The sequence below is a fragment of the Vespa mandarinia genome, chromosome 2 (genome assembly GCF_050613455.1).
Source record: "Vespa mandarinia isolate Hongniang chromosome 2, ASM5061345v1, whole genome shotgun sequence".
Taxonomy (NCBI): domain Eukaryota; kingdom Metazoa; phylum Arthropoda; class Insecta; order Hymenoptera; family Vespidae; genus Vespa; species Vespa mandarinia.
The window spans coordinates 14,083,953-14,105,709 of NC_140811.1; the positions used below are offsets into that span (position 1 = coordinate 14,083,953).

The 21,757-nt window shown below is 28.5% G+C and overlaps 6 protein-coding genes across 10 annotated transcripts; all 6 read left to right on the plus strand.

Moving 5' to 3' along the window:
* The first annotated feature begins 38 nt into the window (after window positions 1-38).
* On the plus strand, window positions 39-6,409 carry LOC118439812 (secretin receptor). 4 transcript variants are annotated; one of them, XM_085664336.1, is made up of 11 exons: window positions 39-811; window positions 884-954; window positions 1,105-1,523; window positions 1,638-1,732; window positions 1,810-1,975; window positions 2,083-2,239; window positions 2,324-2,454; window positions 2,541-2,632; window positions 2,731-2,869; window positions 2,955-3,178; window positions 6,383-6,409. In XM_085664336.1, exons 1-10 carry the CDS (start codon window positions 741-743, stop codon window positions 3,174-3,176), a joined length of 1,563 nt encoding a protein of 520 aa, XP_085520462.1. In that variant the 5' UTR covers window positions 39-740; the 3' UTR covers window positions 3,177-3,178; window positions 6,383-6,409. The 4 variants fall into 4 exon arrangements, with proteins under 4 accessions (XP_085520462.1, XP_085520458.1, XP_035717894.2 ...); XM_085664332.1 differs by lacking the exon at window positions 6,383-6,409 and adding an exon at window positions 3,601-5,071; XM_035862001.2 differs by lacking the exon at window positions 6,383-6,409 and having other exon boundaries at window positions 2,955-5,071.
* On the plus strand, window positions 3,059-8,050 carry LOC118439830 (helix-loop-helix protein 1). 2 transcript variants are annotated; one of them, XM_085664359.1, is made up of 4 exons: window positions 3,059-3,178; window positions 6,383-6,460; window positions 6,678-6,821; window positions 7,108-8,050. In XM_085664359.1, the coding sequence occupies exons 2-4, from the start codon at window positions 6,393-6,395 to the stop codon at window positions 7,259-7,261; spliced, it is 366 nt and encodes a 121-aa protein (XP_085520485.1). In that variant the 5' UTR covers window positions 3,059-3,178; window positions 6,383-6,392; the 3' UTR covers window positions 7,262-8,050. The 2 variants fall into 2 exon arrangements, with proteins under 2 accessions (XP_085520485.1, XP_035717932.1); XM_035862039.2 differs by having other exon boundaries at window positions 3,153-3,178; window positions 6,674-6,821.
* Window positions 8,051-9,601: 1,551 nt separating this feature from the next.
* Window positions 9,602-10,753, plus strand: LOC118442374 (uncharacterized). The gene is made up of 7 exons (XM_035867893.2): window positions 9,602-9,624; window positions 9,705-9,923; window positions 10,022-10,078; window positions 10,132-10,270; window positions 10,326-10,394; window positions 10,481-10,570; window positions 10,648-10,753. Exons 1-7 carry the CDS (start codon window positions 9,602-9,604, stop codon window positions 10,711-10,713), a joined length of 663 nt encoding a protein of 220 aa, XP_035723786.2. The 3' UTR covers window positions 10,714-10,753.
* Window positions 10,754-11,958: 1,205 nt separating this feature from the next.
* LOC118442103 (putative gustatory receptor 28b) lies at window positions 11,959-13,777 on the plus strand. The gene is made up of 9 exons (XM_035867307.2): window positions 11,959-11,967; window positions 12,154-12,185; window positions 12,283-12,301; window positions 12,371-12,651; window positions 12,721-12,906; window positions 12,991-13,203; window positions 13,322-13,427; window positions 13,502-13,591; window positions 13,673-13,777. Exons 1-9 carry the CDS (start codon window positions 11,959-11,961, stop codon window positions 13,775-13,777), a joined length of 1,041 nt encoding a protein of 346 aa, XP_035723200.2.
* A 2,954-nt stretch (window positions 13,778-16,731) lies between these two features.
* LOC146873222 (uncharacterized) lies at window positions 16,732-18,528 on the plus strand. The gene is made up of 7 exons (XM_085655270.1): window positions 16,732-17,082; window positions 17,174-17,448; window positions 17,515-17,763; window positions 17,821-18,064; window positions 18,124-18,192; window positions 18,253-18,342; window positions 18,424-18,528. Exons 1-7 carry the CDS (start codon window positions 16,732-16,734, stop codon window positions 18,493-18,495), a joined length of 1,350 nt encoding a protein of 449 aa, XP_085511396.1. The 3' UTR covers window positions 18,496-18,528.
* Window positions 18,529-18,779: 251 nt separating this feature from the next.
* On the plus strand, window positions 18,780-20,785 carry LOC146873223 (uncharacterized). Its single transcript, XM_085655388.1, has 8 exons — window positions 18,780-18,811; window positions 18,971-19,289; window positions 19,374-19,654; window positions 19,726-19,911; window positions 19,995-20,241; window positions 20,386-20,436; window positions 20,511-20,600; window positions 20,678-20,785. The coding sequence occupies exons 1-8, from the start codon at window positions 18,780-18,782 to the stop codon at window positions 20,783-20,785; spliced, it is 1,314 nt and encodes a 437-aa protein (XP_085511514.1).
* The last annotated feature ends 972 nt before the right edge of the window (window positions 20,786-21,757 follow it).

Sequence of the window (21,757 nt, forward strand, 5' to 3'; positions counted from 1 at the left end):
TGATCTTTTAATTCGCTCTTTTATATTCTTACATGGTCGATAAATCAGTAAAAGATCATTCCTATTTTATCAAGAGCTATCGGTAACTTTTAGAGTTATTCATTAGACTGTTGGTAGGGTAGAAATTTCATACGAAACTTCTATCGATAAGATGGTAAATAATAAAAAATGAATTGTTACATTGCAATGTAATAAATTGAATGATAATAATAAATTGTTATTTTCTTCTTTTATAAGATATGTGATATTAATCAATAACAGTGTTTTGTGTATAAAATGTATGAGTACATCAAAGATATTGAATATCCTGTAATATGACACATAATCAATATCAAAAAATATACATTTAAAGGAAGTAATAGAAGCACGTGGCGAAAGGTTTGATCGATCTCATGAAAATTGATTTATTTAAGTACTTTTGAAAATAACAAGTACTTATTCACTGTCCATAAAAATTCCATTGTGCGATTGCTGTTATTTTGAAAAGTTTATGTTTGCGATGCAAAGGAATAACAATCACGTGTAAACGATGTGCAATTTAATTGGATTAAAATGCTTTTAGAAAACTACTTGACAAAAATATACATAAATACATACATGGATATTATGTTAGTCGATTGATACGCGCGCGCACTTTCACGAAGGGATATCGAAATTGTCGAGCGGCTCAAACACTCGAAATCCGTGCAGCGGGATAGTTCAACCTCCATTCTTTATCTTCACAAACATTAATTAAAATCATGGATAGTTCATCAAGAAAAGAACGAAAAATAGATTACGTAGATATTCCAAAGATTTATCAAATAGACGTGTACGTAAATATTTTATTTATATTTGAAAACAATTCATATTATAGATATTATTTCGTATAATTTTATTTTAGAATGGCGGAAGAAATGTTGGAACGATATTTGACTGAACAAAAGGACATTTGCGAGCGACTCTTCAAAAATGGTGATTCTTGAAAAGTTTACATTTTGTTATATTTGTTATATTATATATATATATATATATATATATATATATATATATATATATATAAATTAAAAAAGAAAATAAAAAACCGTGATGACACCTGTCAACAAAAATATTATACACGTGCAGGTAGTCAAAGTGAGGATGAAACAGGAATGAAAATCGATAAAGAAATTTTGCAATGTCCTCCGACCTTCGATGGATTACTGTGTTGGCCACGTACACTTGCTTCTCGAACAGCTATCCTTCCTTGTCCACCGGGATTAATTTTAGGAACGTCTTACGATTTACTTTTTTCTTCTTCAACACACTCTTTGAAAGAATCTACGGATATGTTGAACAACGAATCGAATATTTTGAAGGAATGGATTACTTCGTCCTTTAATACGTCTGCGATAGCGAGTAAATTATGTCTTGCTAATGGTCAATGGTATATAAATGATCAAAGTGTCGCTTGGAGTAATTATACTCTTTGTATACGCTCGAATAATGTAGGTACAGGATATTTTTGGAAATATGTGAAATTGGAAAATACTTCGTTAGTGGGCGTAAGAATTTATATTTCTTTTATACAAATTAAAAATTTAAACACGTGAATGAATTTTAATTTTTAATTGTTATATATATATTTCTTTGTTCTATTTTTCTTTTTTATTATATAGAAATGGTTACCGATAATTAAAACGGTGTCTCAAATCGGATATGCCTCGTCCTTCGCAACACTGCTCGTTGCTATGACCGTTTTCACTGTACTCAGGTTCGTATATATTTTTCAGAAAATTTTTTAATTAAAAATTTATCTCGGACAGTATGTCGTGTCTTTATATGTGATAGAAAACTTAGAAATCCGAGAAACAGACTTCATATGCATTTATTCACGTCGTTCATGATGAGAGCGTTTATGGCTCTTCTCAAGGAATGGGTCTTTGTCGATGGTATAGGTTTGGCATGGGATATAGTTTTAGCTAATGGTGATGGTGTTTTAATAAGAGAACGAAACGTAAGTATTAATGAAATTGATTCAGAGATTTGTGATTTTTTTTTGTTTTTATTTTTTATGTTTAAAAATAGTAATTACATACATTGTTAATGGATTCTCAAACGTAGACGTGGGCATGTAAAATTATTACAAGTATGTGGCAGTACTTTATCGTAGCCAATTATGCTTGGATACTCATGGAAGGACTTTATCTTCACAATTTAATATTCTTGGCACTTTGTACCGATACTACTGCGATTACTTCTTACATACTTTTAGGATGGGGTAAGAAATTTGTATTATTTATTAAAAAAATATATATACATATATATATTTTTTTATTTATTATCAATTATAATTTTTTGATAGGATTACCGGGCTTGATAGTTATACCATGGGTAATAATTCGTGCAACTATCGAAGATACTCTTTGTTGGACCACTCATCATAATCCTTCCTTCTTTCTTATCGTAAGAATACCAATAGTGATATCCATTTTGGTATGTCTATTAAATAATAGTCAATTATAGAAGTAGAATAATTTTTTTTACTGAGGTATTACTTTTTTATTTTTGTTATATTATAGTTCAATTTTGGACTATTCGTTAATATCGTTCGAGTGCTTCTCATAAAATTGAAGACGTCTGTACATTTGCAACATAAAAAAATGCAGTATAGGTGAGTTATCGATTATTATTATCAAGGAATTAAATTTGATAATATTTCATTGAATCTTTGATTAAATATATTTATAATCGATAATATTAATTAAATAGAAGATGGGCAAAATCGACTCTGATTTTGGTACCATTATTTGGAGCTCATTATACCCTTTTTTTGGGACTTTCTTATCAAAAGGATAATTATATTGAATTAGTATGGCTATTTTGCGATCAACTATTCGCATCTTTTCAGGTATTTATTATTACGATAATATTGACTTTTCTATTACAAGTTTATGACTCACTTATAATATGATTGATTTTATCTTTACTTTCAGGGAGCGTTCGTAGCTCTGCTTTATTGTTTACTAAACGGTGAGGTAAGAGCAGAAGCTAGACGAGCATGGAAGGCTCGACGTTCGAAAAAGGATTCTCTTACACCAATTCATCGTGATTTTTTCAAAATCTCACAGAATCAAACGCGATGCGTTTTTCGTCGGCACGATTGCGATGATTTGAATTTTTCAGAAAGTACAACGAAACATTTATCCACTGTTTGAAAGTAATATACGTAACAAGTTTTATTTACATATCTAAATCTAGTTATTATGCTAGATATGTAGTAGAGAAATTACACGTATATAAAAATATCACGATTTTTAGTATATAAAAATTCATCTAAAAACGTGATATAAAGTTACATGTAACGTTGTAGAATGATTATTATTCTTATTATTATTATTGTTATTGTTTAAAGATATCGATTAATTAGATCGATTTTGTAGCAAAGTTAGCTTGATTTGTAAAATTGTATACCTATAATTTCTGTACCTATATACATATTTACAATTCAGCGTGTATTTCACGTTTCTGTTTATTTGCGATATTTCTCTTCGATGAAGAAAAGAAAGAAAAATAAAAAAAATGATTATTATTAGAAAAGTGATTAGAATGGATGAAAATTATTTGTAGCATGATTTGTAGATATACAAAAGCGTAAAGTGGAATAAAGAAAAAGGGGTTATTTGTAGCCGGGAAATAACGAGGTCTGAACTATCTCATGACACGAAAAGAATTTGAAAAGGTGATGATGACTTCAGCACGTGCCGTGTAAGCGTCCTCAATTTTTGATATAGGAAAAGGGTGCGTTAGGATGTGCACGTGTTTGTTTGACTCGACACGTGTCTTGACCAACCTCAGTAATTTTTAATTTTTTTTATGGGCAAACCACAACACACAAATATGCATATCGTCTCATAATATACTTTTGTCTCGTTTAAAGTTTGTTTAATTCTTTTCTTTTTTTTTTTTTCTTATACAATTTTGATTAGATATTAAATAGAACAAGATGAGAAAAAAAGTCTAATAGTTAATTAATGGAATATATTGATTAATGCTTGTATTAAATTTTTATTATTATTCAAACAAGTTTTGAAATTATTATTAGAGAAGGTACATATATCAAATAAAAAAAACGAGCCAGAGAATCGTAGAGGGAGAACGTATCTACGCAACGAGTATGGATTTCTTCGAAGGATCAGGTGGCCAACGTGGCACATCTGCGTCCATAGTAATAATACTGAGAATCTACTCGTAAAACGACAGCTCCTTGAAAGCTCGATAAAAGAAATGCCGCTGTTGTCGTTTAACACAGTTATTTTAGTAAAATGATCACGATCGAAAATCATACTTCCAATGTTATTGCATAACATCTTCGATTAAAACTATCGACGTCAGGAAATTTGTCGATGTTATTTAGATCATTTAAATAAATTTAAATCGATATTGTTGTAAAGAAAATTTGAACAAAAATTAATGCGATTGAAATTTGTATGCGTGTGTTTCGCGCGAATATTTTTCCAATACAAGCAAATAATTTTCTATTTGACAAGAAAATTGAGAATCATCATTGCAACTTTAAAAGTAGAATGGCGTATGGAACGAAAGAAGGCGTGTACTCTCACTAGATTCTCGGATTCCCATTGGAAACCAAGGGATGCTGCGTTTTCCCGACGAATAGGAGAGAGTTCAAAGATGGAAAGAGGGAGAACAGGGAGAGGCGTGGTTCGATAAGGAAAAGGGGGAGTTAGGAGTTGAAGAGAGAGATATATATAGTGAGAGAGAGAGAGAGAGAGAGAGAGAGAGAGAGAGAGAGAGAGAGAAGGAGGAAGGGTGAGTCTGAATTGAACATTTTCGACGACCGATCGTAGAGATTCTGGTCCAGCTAACTTTGCTCGACTATCTTCTAGTAGTCTTCATCGAGTTCGTTGTACGAAAGGTTTTTCTTTTATTTGAGTTTAGTGCATTGTGTCTTTAAGATAATAAAGTGATTGTTTTTCAAACAATTTATTGAAAGATTTTAGTGAAAGTGATGTTTTAATTGGACTACAAGTTAGCACAATTTCGTTCATTCACACAGGTGATTATCAATAATAATGATCGCTTAGATATTTTATTGATTTAATTTATTTATAATTTGTTTTTATGATTTTTAAACGGCGTTTATCAAAATTTGCAGAGATTTCTATTTTAATGTGATTTTAATTAATCAAAAAATATTTACTCATACACGTCCTTCTTCTTATTATCATCTAATTTCTCTTATGATCATTTACACATATTTTGTAATTAAATGATTAGTATCACGCGAAGTAATACATATTGAATGAGTGATAAAAAAGAAAATTTGTAATAAAACGCGATGAAAGTCGAATGTGAACTGATCACTTTAAATAAATAGAAAAAGAAAAAAAAGAAAAGGAAGTAAAGCTCAATCCGCACCGAATCTCTTGAATTATTGAAGAAAGATCCGAAAGATTCGGACATACGAATTGGCTGTTTACCGCGAAAAAATCGTCTCGAACGAGACGCGAGGGTTGTTTTTTGGTAAATAGTTAATGAAATCTTTGGCCTTTTTTTCTGTCCTCTACCGTTAACGTTAGATAAAACGAAAGGAGAAACGAGGAGAAAGGAAAACGTCGCACGTTTTTCATCGTTCTGAATTATACAGTTTTTGAGATCTTCGAAGACCGAACGAATCTCAATCGAATCTCGCAAAGGACCGTTCTTCCAAACGAATCTAGCAGTGAGAAATTTAAGATACCCTTGAGACTTCCATTGCTCTTCTTTTCCCTTCTACGATCGAATCTTCGCTTTTCCACACATTTATTCACCCCACGACGATTTTTCGGCAAATATTTGACGAACTCGTTTACTTCAAGTTCTTCGCTAACTATCCAATATTCTATATCCGAATCCTTTCTTAGTTCTCTTCTGATGAAATTAATAGATCAGTTATTTAATTATTTGCTCGTATTAACGATATTAACGATTTGACGTATTTCACGAAGATTTTGATATTTGATCTTGAAAAATAATTTATTATACAACAAATTGTTGTGTTATACAACAAAAAAATATTATACAAAAAATACAATAATTTATTATACGAACAAGTTTATTATATCTAATCATTCGATTGGACAGTAATTAGTTATTATTATATTATAAAACATTATTTATTATTATTACTTATTATCAATTACGATATTATTTATTGGTTAACGCCCACAGTATATTTTATTGAAAATTTGAAAAATTTCAAGAAACTTTGATGTTATTTAATTATGTATCCATTTTATTGAAAATTCTGACATTAATTACCGTTCAGTGTAATAAATAATTTTGATAGATTTTTCTAAAAGTTAAGATTTAAAGAAAGCTTGAAAAAAACGAAAAATCTGAAAAAAACTTTCTCGATGATCAGATTTCAATCGATGATGGAAAGAGGTGCGTTGCTACCGATCACCGACAGTTGCAAGCAAAATATTCAAATACACAGAAGGTAAGAACGTGTTACAGGTGTCGTTTGGCTTTTTCATTCCTTCCTTCGTACTTGACTGAGAAAGAGAAAGAAAAAGAGAGAGAGAGAGAGAGAGAGAGAGAGAGAGAGAGAGAGAAAGAGAGAGCGAGAGAGAAAGAGAGAGAAAAAGGGTGATAATTCTCAAGTTTTAACAAATGAGGAAGTCATAATGATTTTTGAAATTTTCGATCGGAGACAGAGAAAATTCTATGGCGAATGGTGGACATGGTGTCGTTGTCAATGGTGTGGGCGGTGGTGCTCCAGGTTCAGGAACCCTTTCACGGGAAGAAAGGCGCCGGCGTCGAAGAGCCACGCAGAAATATCGAACGGCACACGCGACGAGGTAAGGCCTTTTTCTCTTTCTATTTTATCAATTTAGTGTTCTATTTATTTCAAATATTTCATTAAAATTATAAAATTATTTGCGAAGAAAAAATTTGGTAATCAATCTAAAAATGTGTATTCGCATATATATTAATATGTAAATATATCTATATGATCTATATTAAAAAATTTAATTATTAACGAAGTTATTTGGATTTTAAAATTTACATGTAATAATGTATAGTATATGAATGGAGGGATCATTCACGAAACGATTGGCAATCATTTCATAATTATAATCGCAGAGAAAGGGTCAGAGTTGAAGCTTTCAATTTGGCCTTCGCCGAGCTAAGGAAGTTACTACCGACTTTGCCACCGGACAAGAAACTCTCCAAGATAGAAATTCTGCGGCTTGCCATCTGTTACATCGCTTATCTCAATCATGTTCTCGAAGCATAGGGACGATATAATATCAAAGACGTCTCAAATTAAATTCATTTTTCGATTCAATTAAAAAAACTCGTTTTCGATGTTTTCACAAAGTTCATTTATTGAAAGAATGACAAAAAAGGAAGAAAGAAAAAAAATGGCTTAGGTTAAGGGTCAAGAGAATCAGGTCCCTAATAAAATTCGATTATTATATATATATAAATGATGGCGCTATGTGATAGTATTTCATCGAATTATCACATTCAATCGCTCAAAGCTATTCAGTAACGAGGATTAGCGTTCGACCAGAATCGGAAACTATTTCGGCTTTCCTAATCCCACGGGATCATGCTCTCTTCTCCCTTTTTAGCCACTCTCTCGTTGAGTAACGCTGTCCCTTTTACGCAGTGCGAACCTTTTCCTACATCTGTTCTCTAACGTAAGTGAAAAGAAATAGGATTATCGTGGAAGGCAACTTCACGCATCGTCGGACATCCATTTCGTTTTCGATTTCCGAATACTATCTCTCGTTCGTCGTTTTTTTTTTTCTCGAATTCGTCCAGATCCTGACGTAATCTATCGATCATTAATCAATTCTAATTAATTTCAATTCAATTCAATTCAATTCGATTATAATCAAATAAATAGAATTGAACATAAATATATTCGCAAATGTATCTGATTCGATCATAATAAATTGTTTAAAAACGATTTGAAAAAGTTAAAAATTTTATAGGGTTTATTAATTCATTTATCTTTTTGTTATTTAATTAGTAACATTCGTGCGTTAGAGATTAGATGATATATACATATATATTTATATAAGTCTTGCGGAAGTGGGTAATTTGTACAAATAAATTTAGGCTTATTCGATAGCATGTATAAAACGGTGCAATGGTAGAAATATATATATATATATATATATATATATATATATATATATAATATATATAAGGATGTAATATCTAAAAAATAAAATGAAAAAATATGTGCATTAATTTGCATTAAAAATAAATAATAATGAGATATAACATCATTGGCCCAACTGATAGAATAAAACAAATTGCAATAACAAAGAAAAAAAAGATCCCTTTATCCCGAGTTAGTTTACATCCAACATCCCCTTATTGATCGTGAGACAATATAATCCTTATATATCGTTTTCTCTATAGAAGGAGGGAGACGCAAGGAGGAGTTTTTAAATTCATTTAGTTTATGTTTCGTAAATATTACAAGTGTCATAGATATTTACAATTGTATGTTTTTGTTTATAAAATGCACCGTCATCATTCTCCCTTATTGCGATTATTTGAATTAGAAGATTAAATAATAAGATAGGATCTTCCTTAGTATATGAAAATGTGATAACATTAATAAACACGAATAAAGTGTACGTTTAATATTGTCTTATATCTGTGTCAGTCACAGACACTTTTACAAGTTAACACATTATCATTACTATACTACCAAGTTCACTGAGTCGGAACATAACATAATTTATCGAAGAAACTAGAACGCATTAGAATATTATCCATCGAAGTCACTTGACCGTCGACTTGGTTCGTGTCGTCGTTATTACAAAGTATCCTATTTCTTCGTATATATAATTTATATCATTTTTATTCTTTATTAACTCTATTGTTGAAATCATCGGTCGGATAATTCGATAATTACAAGAGAATTAATTAAGAGAATTAGAAGACGGAAAGGGAGTAAAAAAGAATATCTCGAAAATGGATAAAACTTCTTCGAAGACCTTGAAGAATATTTTACGACCTTATCGAATTTTAAGTTACATCCTTGGAATACGTGTTTTAAAATTTCCTTCTGGATGGAAAAGTATCAAACTCAATGTGATTTACTCCATAGTTCTTTTCGTGTTCCATTCAATTAGTTGGCAATACATATCGCCTAAACAACGAATAATGGAATTAGATAACACTCAATTTTATATTATATTTCTCTTAAACAATTTCATAATCATTATTTCAATTATTATAGGCTTATTTAAAGATCAGGTAAATCTTACGATTGTTTATCATCTTTTTTTTTCTTTTTTCTTTTTTTTTTTTATAAATAAATTATAAGTAATCATGCTTATGAAATAATTCATAACAGTTATGGGAAAATTCGGTTAGAAGACTCGAAGAAATTGATAAGACTTTACAAGCACTTGGTTCCAATTCACGATTTCATAAGATTTATGTTAGAACGATGATAGAATTGATATTCTTTGTAATTTTTTTCGTCATTTTAATCTATTTTGATTATATTATGACCCTCAACGGTTCCGAAATTATGAAAATAATTTTTGTCCTGTCGATTGTTATTATACACGTATACGGTGAAATCGTTGCATCTACAGTAACTATGGATTTTTTGACAATGGTAAGGTACGTAATCAACGAATTTGTATGATTGTACCTGATTCATAGTTCGTTAACAAATAATTTTAATTTTTGCGAATTGGTAGATGTATTGAATCCGAACTTGAACGAGCAAGTGATCTTTTGAGTGATATTAACGTTCTACCATGTACTTCCATCGCAATGGAATTGATTAAATATAAAGGAACAAAAAAATCGCTTAAAAAGTTCATTAAAGTTCTACCATCGTCGCAAAGAATAAATTCACCTTTGGATGTTAGCAATCAGGAAATATTCAGAAGCAGACGATTGCTCCAAACTATTAGGTTCGTTCATTATTTGTTCCTTTGATAACAAATAAATAAATTAATTAATTAATCAACTAAATAATTAATGTGATAAATTTTATGATTATCTTAGGCAGATACATCTGGAACTCTACAAAGTGTCGAAAAATCTTAATGATCTTTATGGCATTCAAGTATTTATAATAACTTGTTTATACTTTTTTTACAACACATGCTTTTTTTATAGCACATACATTATTACTAAAAAGTTTGAATATACTCCAGACGTATTGTTTAAACAAATGGGTTCGGTACCTTATTTCTTCTTTAGTTCTTTATGCAAAGTGATTTTTGTTAGTTACACCTGCGACGATACAACTCAAAAGGTAAGTGTTTTGATAAGTAATATAATAATTGTAGAAACTATAAATCATTTTTTAGATGGAGAAAATCAATGAAATTGTTTATACATTTTATGCAGAAAATACAGATTATATAATACAACAAGAGGTTTGTCTTATTTTTTTTTTATGCTATTATAGACAATTTTTTATAATCGATGATTTAAAGAAATAGAAATCCATTTTTTCTCGTAGGTGAAAATGTTCACTCTGCAAATGGCACATTGTCAATCGACGTATTCCACTTTTGGTTTATATTCATTCAATCGAAAGTACATATACTCGGTTAGTATAATAAATAAGTAAAAATAAGAATTTACATAAATTTCAACAATTTTATAAACCTCGTTGATTTTTTTCAGTGCATTGGGATGGTGATGACATATTTGACTATTATGATACAAATGTCTGATCCTGTGACAAAATGAAATTTAAATATCATATAAAAGTTGGTCACGATAATAAGAAAAGCCTAGTCGTCTTATTGATTTTCACAGAAGCATACTCAAAACACAGACTATACATACTAAAGTGATTAATTTCTTATTAATCTCTATACTACGATCTTGCAATACTACTTTTAATATAATATTTTTTGCAAGATGAATATAACAAAGTACATATATTAATCACATAATCGAATAGTTAATATGATTGATTATATGATCATATAGATAATATTTTTAATAGAATAAAATAAAGCTAATATAGAAATTCATTCTAATCATTTTTCATTGATCTATTATAGTGACCTTGATAAATACATATAACGTATAATATGCTTTTTGTACCTATAAAAATTCCTTGTCAATATTATTATCATTATTTTTTTTATGTTAAAGGTTCTTATTTTGTTTCTATTATATTATTCTTTTTAATATAATAGTGAGAATAAAATGTAATAGTGAGAAGTATTGAATATATTTTAGCTAAATTATAATATTGGATTCTTTATTGTTTCACCGTCTTAGACATTAATAGAAATTATTCAAAATAACGACAGATATCAACGAAATAGACAGCGTTATAGACTTAATGAATTTCACAACGTCATATTAGAGAAACTCATAGGCATTATCGTATTATTCTTCGAAGGTATCTCATTGGACATATCCTTCGTTCGTGTTTCATAAAATAAGAGAAAAAAATAGAGACTCATCTGCATTATTCAACTGCATTTACAAAAATACAAGTAAATGATTCACTAAAAAAGGATTATGAATAAATGCGGTCGTCATTCATTCTGTCAATTTTAGAAACTATACAAATATTATTATAAAAAATTACGACTAACTTCTTCTATTTAATAAAATGATAGAAAGGAAGAAATGTTTAAATTATTAGCGATAATAGTGATGAGAGTTAAAATCAATATAACATTTCGCATAATAAATAATTTTTTATTATTTTTCACTTGATAACGAAGTAAAGCGTATGTATATCGATGTATGTTTTATATTATAAGACAAGGACGAAGAAAATATTTTACATGATGGAAAAAGTAGGATGAGTTGGAAATTATTAGTTTTTTTTGCGAGTCATAATAATATCTATTATAAAAACACTCAAGTATAATAGGAAGAGAAATTGTTAATAGGAATTAGTTTCGCTCGTGAATTTCAGCAAAGAGTTGCTTGAAAATAAGAATAGAAGCTATAAAATTATATTAGGAGATGAAAAGTGTAAATATTAATAAAGAGAATTATAGGAACTTTTAAAATGTTTCGATCAAAAGAATTTCAACGTTCCGTCATGCCATTGATTATTGTTAATTCATTCCTTTGCACTGGCTTATTTGAATACTTCGTTGATCGAACGATTCATATAATTGGTTTTGTTTATGTCGTTTGTTATATTGTTTTATATAGTATCTCATTGTTTATGATAACGAATGTGATTGGTAAAATTACAAAAAATCATGGAACAGATTTGATGAGAATAATTAGTGAATTTCAATTTTTGAATAATGGTTTTATTTATATCATATCAATTTTCAGTGGTTTTATGAGAAGAAAGGTAGACATTTTTCATTTGTTAATAAGAGTTTCTTTAAGTAATTACTGTATTATTGATTGATTTTTATAGCGTATACAATTGTTCATAGAACGAATAGAAATTTGTACACGAGAAATGAATGAACTGAACGTTTCGGAAAATTATTCTTCACTTTTTCGATATCTATGTATCGCAAAAGTATTTTTAATTTCTATAATATCAGGTTTATGTGTGGCCGAAGTATTTTGGTTTTCTGAAACAGTTGTATTGTCAAACATAGATTATAGTACGATATTGCAGTTGTATTATACCGACCTTTGTCCTGTCATCGAAATGCTAATTAACGACCTTACATTTGTCTTTTGGATCAGGCAAGTCTGTTTTTATTTATTACAAAATAAGTCAACAATTATTAAACACTAACGAGTGACTTTAAGTAGATATATAAAGGTTAAGTTTGGTCAATTAAATACTGTATTACAAAGTATGCTGAGAACAACTATTGATTCACCACAACATAAAAGAGTTCTTCGAATGAAGGATAACTGGGAAGATGATTCTTCGTTATCTACTGTTTATGGAACTTACAAAACGAATGAAAATCTTATCAAATTAAAAAGAGTCAAGTAAGTCATTGTCAATTAGTCCTAAATGATTTATTATTCTTATCCGATTTTTAGAAATTTTCTATTATTTTTTTTTTATTCAAGACAAATCCATTTGGAATTAATGAAATGTGCCAGAATAATAAATGAGGCTTATGGATTACAAATTCTTATATCCATATTTACAACGACCCTTTTTATCACGACAATGACATACAATCTGTACGTTAACTTAAACAAAGGTGACAAGTGGATAATACAATTATATGTGTATTTAACTTGGATTTTTTATTTTGCCACGATGATTTCCGTAAAAGCGTATATATGTGAGACTGCAATTAAAGAAGTATGTTCTTTTCAACTATTTTTATTCTTTTTTTTTTGTTTAACAATTTATCTGATATTTACAAAATGTACAATCTTTTTTAAATTTAAGATGTGTAAATAACGTTTTCTTTTTATTTTTTATATATGCTGCGAATACTCGAGAGATTCTTTATGAATTATACGAACCTTCGACCAGCAGAAAATTTCGCGATCAAGTAGGAAATAATTGACGTCTGTTCTTGATATTGGAATATATACCAAATATATAAATCCTATCTGTTTCTTTCAGATTCGTGATTTTATGTTTCAATTAATCCAAAATCGTTTAAATTTTACCGTTTGCGGATTTTACGATCTAAATCATACGCTTATATACAGTGTAAGTTGAAAATACATATTTGATTCATTTTTTTTTCAGTTTTTATGAATTTAATATATTTGTATATATATATATATGTAGGTGATCGGTTCGATTACTACTTACCTCGTCATATTTATTCAAGTTGGAGGTGAACCTAAAATATTTTACAATAATACGACTTATAATTCAATGTCGACGAAATAATGAATGATTTAGTATAGTTCTCCATTCGAAAATATATCGTAATAGACAATGTTTTATTCAAAAATATATTTTCTTTTATATCACGTATTTTTATCTTTTCTGTAAATCGATAAAAAGAAAAAGTGATAAAAATATCTAAGTATTTCATATTTTCCAATTTATTTTTATGTGATATGAAGCTAATATGAGTTTTATCGATTGGTTGCATGAGAAAAAAATATTTCTAAAATAAAATATTTCTAAATGAGGATAGATCAGAACAATATCAATTACGAATGTAATCAGATATGATGCGAGCAAAGTGCTGTGACCCGTGGTAAGTGTCATATCAAAACTCAACAAAGAATGTTTTGCATTTTTTTCGTTTTTTCGTTTCAAAGAATTTTAAGTACTAAGTTTCCCGATCAGTGCGTTTGAAACAATTAGTTTTTTTTTTCGAGAAGAAATGAAGAATTCAAATTTTAAAAATGTCTCTATCGCCGAAATTTCGAAATTACATCAAACCGTTGATAACAATTAATTCAATTTCTTTTTCGAAATTACATCAAACCGTTGATAACAATTAATTCAATTTTTTTTCGAGAAGAAATGAAGAATTCAAATTTTAAAAATGTCTCTATCGCCGAAATTTCGAAATTACATCAAACCGTTGATAACAATTAATTCAATTTCTTCCACTAATAAAATATTCCATCGATTTTAATAACAATATGATTGATATAGTTTATGCTTCCTTCTCTATCATTTTTCACGTTTAGATTTATCTATATTTATTTTTCACATTTATTTATGACAATACTCAACCATTCCTTATATAAATGACGCATCAGTTATACATTTACAATGGTTATATGTCCTATATCATTCCCATTATCGTTGGTGTTCTCAAAAGAAAGGTGAAGATTTTCATACTTGTAATTTATTTACCTTATTGGTATATTTATCTTATAACATTTTTCATTATCTTTTGCAGAAAATTAAAACTAAATATTCCGATGAATTTGTCTAAATGGTTTTGGCAACATTGTTATATAATGTTATTTTTTCTTTTCATATTAATAAATGTGATAGTAATTGATATGCAAACGTTACTATTCGGGTGAATAACTGGAAAACGTTTATCTGTACCGTTATCTCGTTATTATACAATTAATCATTGATTTCATTTTTATATTTTGGATGACACAAGATTTTTCAGACACAATTTTTCTGAAATTTCAGCGAAAGACTTAACGAAATAAATATTCATGTTGTATCTCATGTTATATCTCATTTCTTTACATGCGACGAACACCGGAGATATTCTCTACGAATTGAACGAACCGTCAATCAGTAGCGAATATTTATCAATTTAGAAATTTAAAAAAAGAATTAGTGATTTAACTCTACAGTTTATTCAAAACCATCTGACCCTTACAAGCTGTGGTATTTTTGATCTCGATTACACATTGATACGTAATGTAAGTTCAAAGCAACATTTCTGTTACCAATTTTTAGATTTATATTAAAATTATAGAAAGCTAATATTTATTATTTTTCGATACCGTCGATACCGTCACAACTTATATCGTTATTCTCATTCACAGTGGGAATGTATCACAACAAGATTTAAATGAAAATTCGACGTCATCCACTAAAAATGATTGAGAAATTTAAGATCATTCTTAGAACTATATTATCCGTTTAAAACTATATTAAGGGTTGAAATATCTTAGTAATCTTTATAGCATTAAATATTTACAGTTATTCGTTTATACTTCTTTTCCAAATCATGTAATTTTTTTGTAGCACATGTATTTATAAAGTGTCAATGCAATATGGAAATTTGTATATACGAATTGGCTGAATTTGTTCAATTCTTTGTCACTACCATTGTCATAGCGATTTTTTTTTCGTTGCACTTCTAATAAGACAACTGAAGAAATAAGTTTTTCGATATGTACAATTATGGTCGAGCATAAGATAAATCATTTTTTAGTTTTCGAAGACAATGAAATCATTTACAATTTTTTCGCTGAAATTACGGAATATGCAATACAATAGGACCTTCTCAGCAATTTTTCTCTCCATTATTGATAATTTTTCCGTAAGTGAAAATGTTCACTCTGACATCGTCAATTCTCATATCCAACTTTCAGTTTATATTCATTAAATCGAAATAATATATACATTATTAATAGATAAAACAAGTAAATAATAAAATAAGCGTTATGCTAGCTCTCAATATATCTACGAAAATCTTGGATAATTTTCAAAATATTGGAATGATGTTAAATTATTAGATTTATACAAAAATCTTAGTCGGTGTTAATAAAATTAATTTGCACATTAACATCTTGTAAAAGTTAAACAGATCGATTAGGAAAGATCAGACGTATTAATAGTTTTCCTACAGAAGAACTTAAAGTAAGGCAATAAATGCAATTTAATCGTTCATCAATGTCCCGTTGTGGCGATTTTGATCAACACGTTCAACATAATTTTTTTTATAAATAAAAAGTTTCGTTTTCAGTACTGTTACTCTCGTTTTATTATCATGTTCAATTTTGTTATTTTATTTTTTCTTTATTTTATTAATGCAGATAATAAATAATATAGCAATAAAAGTTATTAAGTTTTCTTCAGCTAGTTGATGATACTTGACCTTTTATGCTTTCACCATCTTAGACATTGGTATGAATTATTCAAGATAAAGAGATATATCAATAAAATAGACAACGTTATCGACTTAATGAGTTTCGCAGCGTCATACTCAAGAAACTCATACGCATTAACATAATATCCTTCGAAGGCATCTCATCGGAGATATCCTTCGTTCGTGTTTTATAAAATAAGAGAAAAAAAGAGATATGAAAAGGATAAAGAATTCGATCTTTTCAAAGTAATTTATTCATTATCCAAACAAACTTGTTTCTATCGTTGACGATTATAAAGAAGACAACAAAGTTGAAAAAATGAGAAATTTAATTGAGAGAATTATAAAAAAAATGAAAATTCGAAGTATCTTCAAAAATTACAAAGCACCATCGAGAAGTATGGATGATGTTTTACGGCCAATCTATATTCTAAGCAATATCTTTGGATTGCGTGTTTTCGGATTTCCACGAGGTCATTCAAGACCAATACTTAGTTTCCTTTATTCTATTTCACTTTATTGTCTGTATTCTGCCAGTTGGTTTTATTATAAAAGATGGAATATGAACGTTAAATTATTTGAATTAGATAGAACTATATCTTATTATCCAATTATTAGTAATCAAATGGTGATATTGGTGATACTTCTGATGGGATTATATCACAGCAAGGTGAGTTTAAGAATTTTTTACGATATATTAATATTAACAATTTTACTCTATAATATTTGTTAGTAATTTTAATGAATTGAATGATAAATAGGCGATGAAATTATGTACAAAACGGATAAATAAGATCGACAAAACGCTTCAAGATTTAGGCTCGTCGGCATCATTCAGCAACATTTACAAAAGAACGATTATTGACTTAGTAATCGTTATTATTTACATGGTTTTTTTCATGTTGATAATTATTCTAAAAAAGCTTTCAACAGATCAAATGAATTATAAATTGTGCATAATATTTTACTTTTCCTTACATATATATTCTTTCATGATCGAATTTTTATTGGTCTTCGAATTTCTTACCTTTATAAGGTACGTAATGATTTTAAATTTCATTCATTATTATTGTTATAAATTGGATATATTTGAAATACTTAGATTCATCAAATCGGAATTTCAACGAGCGAACGAACTTCTTAGCGACGTCAGCGTGCTATCTGTTTCTTCTATTGCTTCAGAATTACGTGAATACAGAGAAGTTGATGGTTCTTTTTCTATAGAACGATCTCTCTCTGTCTATACGAAAAACTTATTTATCGTTGCACTCTCATTAAGACAAAGGCAGTTGCAATTACAAATTTCGAGTAACAAAATAAATAGAAGTAGAACGTTGTTACGAACTATCAGGTGAGTCGAAAGTATAAAGTATTCTTTATAATATACGTGAAAGTTTAATATTCACAGACAGGTTCATCTGGAGTTATATAAAGTATCCAAAAATCTTAGTAATATGTATGGCATACAGATATCTCTAGAAATTGCGATATGTATTTTTCTATATACATATGTGTTATACTGTTTTTATGTGGTGTACGAGAAAGAAACATACAAAATAACTTTTCAATTCATTCTAACAATTTTGTGTTGTTTACAATATAGTACGAAGATCTTTATTGTCAATTATATCTGTGAGAAAACAACGAAAGAGGTATGAGAGAAGATTGATTCAGTATTCAATTTTATATGACTATTTTCTGTTTTCTCTAGGCTGAACGCACCAGCGAAATTATTTACACATTTTATGGTAACAATAAAGATATTGAGATACAAAGAGAGGTTAATATTTATACGGAATACCTTAAAAATTTATTTGAGTTAATATGGTTTTCTTTATAGGTGGAAATATTTTCTTTGCAAATGATGCAATGTCGTAATTTATATTCCGCATTCGGTTTATATAATCTTAATTGCAAACACATTTGTTCGGTTAGTACATTTATTTACGATAATTGCATTGTAAAAAGAAAAAGAATAATAAAATATCTAATAATCTTTTTTATTCTTCAGTGTATTGGAATTATAACGACATATATAGTTATAATCATACAAGTAACCGATGCTATAAAAGAAAGATCATAAATTACTGCGATGATTCTTCTGTCGATTTTACAAACTATACAAGTGTTATTATATAATATTCTTATAAAACTTCCTATATGTAATAAAATTTGTTAAGGAGATTAAATGTTTTAATTCGTTTGATACTTTAATAATGAAGGCGGTTAAGGTCAATATAACGTTTCGCTTTATAAATAATTTTTTATTGATTTTCACTTGATAAAGAGCCAATGCGTAAGTATATCGATGAATGTTTCTCATTAAAAGACAAGGAAGAAAATATTTAACAGGATGGAAGAAGTAGGATGAGTTGGAAACTATTAGTTTTTATTGAAAGGCATAATGATATCTATTATGAAAACACTTAAGTATAATAGGAAGAGAAATTGCTAATAGGAATTAGTATCGCTCGCGAATTTCAGCGAAGAGTTGCTTGAAAATAAGAATAAAAGCTATAAAATTATATTAGGAGATGAAAAGTGTGAATATTAATAAGGAGAATTATAGGAACCTATAAAATGTTTCGATCAAAAGAATTTCAACGTTCCGTCATGCCATTGATTATTGTTAATTCATTCGTTTGCACTGGCTTATGTGAATACTTCGTTAATCGAACAATTCATATAATTGGTTTTGTTTATGTCGTTTGTTGTATTGCTTTTTATGGTGCCTCATTTTTTACGTTGAAAAATATGCTTGATAATTTTATAGAATGTCAAGGAACAGAATTGAAAATGATAGTTGCCAAAATGCGATTTTTTAATAATGGTTTTATCTATATCATAGCTATCTTCAGTGGTATTACGAGAAAAAAGGTAGAAATTTTTCGATAAGTTATTGAGAATTTCTTTAAGTGATTATTGTGTTATTAAGATTGATTGATTGATTGATTTTTACAGCGAATAAAGTTGTTTATAGAACGACTAGAGACCTGTACAAGAGAAATGGATGCACTAAATGTTTCGGAAAATTACTCTTCAGTTTTTCGATATCTGTGTGTCGCAAATGTATTTATATTCTCTGTAATATTAGGTTTATTTGCAGCTGAATTTTTTTGGTTTTCTGAGATAAAATTATTGTCAAACATAAACTATAGTTTGATATTACTAATGTATTACGCCGACCTTTATACTACATTCGTAATGTTGATTGTCGACTTTACTTTCATTTTTTGGATCAGGCAAGTCAATATTTTTATTTATTATAAAATAAGTCAACAATTATTAAACGCTAACGAGAGGCTTTAAGTAGGTATATAAAGATTAAGTTTGGTCAATTAAATGCTGTATTGCAAAGCATGCTGAGAACAACTATCGATTCACCACAACATAAGAGAGTTCTTCGAATGAAGGACAACTGGGAAGATGATTCTTCGTTATCTACTCTTTATGGAACTTACAAAACGAATGAAAATCTTATCAAATTAAAAAGAGTCAAGTAAGTCATTGTCAATTAGTCCTAAATGATTTATTATTCTTATCTGATTTTTAGCAATTTTCTATTATTTTTTTTTATTCAAGACAAATCCATTTGGAATTAATGAAATGTACCAGAATGATAAATGAGGCTTATGGATTACAAATTCTTATATCCATATTTACATCGACCCTATATATCACGACATTGTTATATAATTTCTACGTTATCTTAATAACAAACAAATATAACAATTGGATAAAACAGTTATACATGCATTTCTCTTGGATTTTTTATTTTGGCATCATGATTTTCACAAAAGCGTATATATGTGAGACTACAATTAAAGAAGTATGTTCTTTTCAACTGTTTTTATTCTTTTTTTTTTGTTTAACAATTTATCTGATATTTACAAAATGTACAATCTTTTTTAAATTTAAGATGTGTAAATAATGTTTTTTTTAATTTTTTATATATGCTGCGAATACTGGAGAGATTCTTTATGAATTATACGAACCTTCGACCAGCAGAAAATTTCGCGATGAAGTAAGAAATAATTGTCGTCTGTTTTTGATATTGGAATATATACCAAATATATAAATCCTATCTGTTTCTTTCAGATTCGTGATTTTATATTTCAATTAATCCAAAATCATTTAAATGTTACCGCTTGCGGATTTTATGATCTAAATAATACGCTTATATACAGTGTAAGTAGAAAATACACATTTGATTTATTTTTTTTTCAGTTTATACGAATTTAATATTTCTGTATATATATATGTAGGTGATCGGTTCGATTACTACTTACCTCGTCATATTTATTCAAGTTGGAGGTAAACCTGAAATATTCATTAATAATACGATTTATAATACAACGTCGACGACACAATGAATGAACTGGAATGTTTCTTTATTCGAAAATTTATCGTACATAATAAACAATGTTTTATATAATATTATATTTTGTTGTATATCACATCTTCTCATCTTTCTTGTAAATCGATAAAAAGAAAAAGCGAAAGGACAGAAAGATCAGAGAAGAATATGTAAAGCTAATATCTAAGTATTCCATAATTTCCTATTTATTTTTATATGATAAGAAAGTAATATGTTTAAGTGGATTTAATCGAATGATTAGACGAAGAAGGTGAATTCCCACTCCGCCGAATGCAAACATAGGTCAGGAAAATATTAACTACGAATGTAATGAAATATAATGCGAGCAAAGTGTTGTGAGGTATCGTAAGTGTCATATCAATACTAAAAATGTTCTGCATTCTCTTCGTCTAAAAGGACTTTGAATACAAAGTTTTCCGATCAGTGTGATTGAAATAATTAATTTTTCGAAAAGAAAAAAAAAATACAGATTCAGTTGAATCCTTGACGAACATTTTGGAAATGTCTTCATTGACGGTGTTTCATCGTGGCATCAAACCGTTGATAATAATGAATTCGATTTTCTCCACTGGTCTAGTAGAATATTTCATCGATTTTAATATTAATATGATAGGTACAGTTTATGCTTGCGTCTCTATAATTTTTTACGTATCAATTGTCTATTTATACTCGTCTACTTCATTTATTTTTGACAACAAACAACCATTCTTTATTCAAATAATGCATCGTTTATACGTATATAATAGCTACGTGTCTTATATCGTTCTCATTATCGCTGGTATTCTCAGAAGAAAGGTAAAGAATTGCGTTCTTGCAATTTATTAGTATTTTTCTTTTACAACATCCTTCGTCATCTTTTGCAGAAGATAAAGCATTTCACGTTGCAAATAGAAACATGTATTCGAACCATGGAACAATTAAATATTCCGATGAATTTGTCTAAGTTTTTTAAGCAACAGTGTTACAT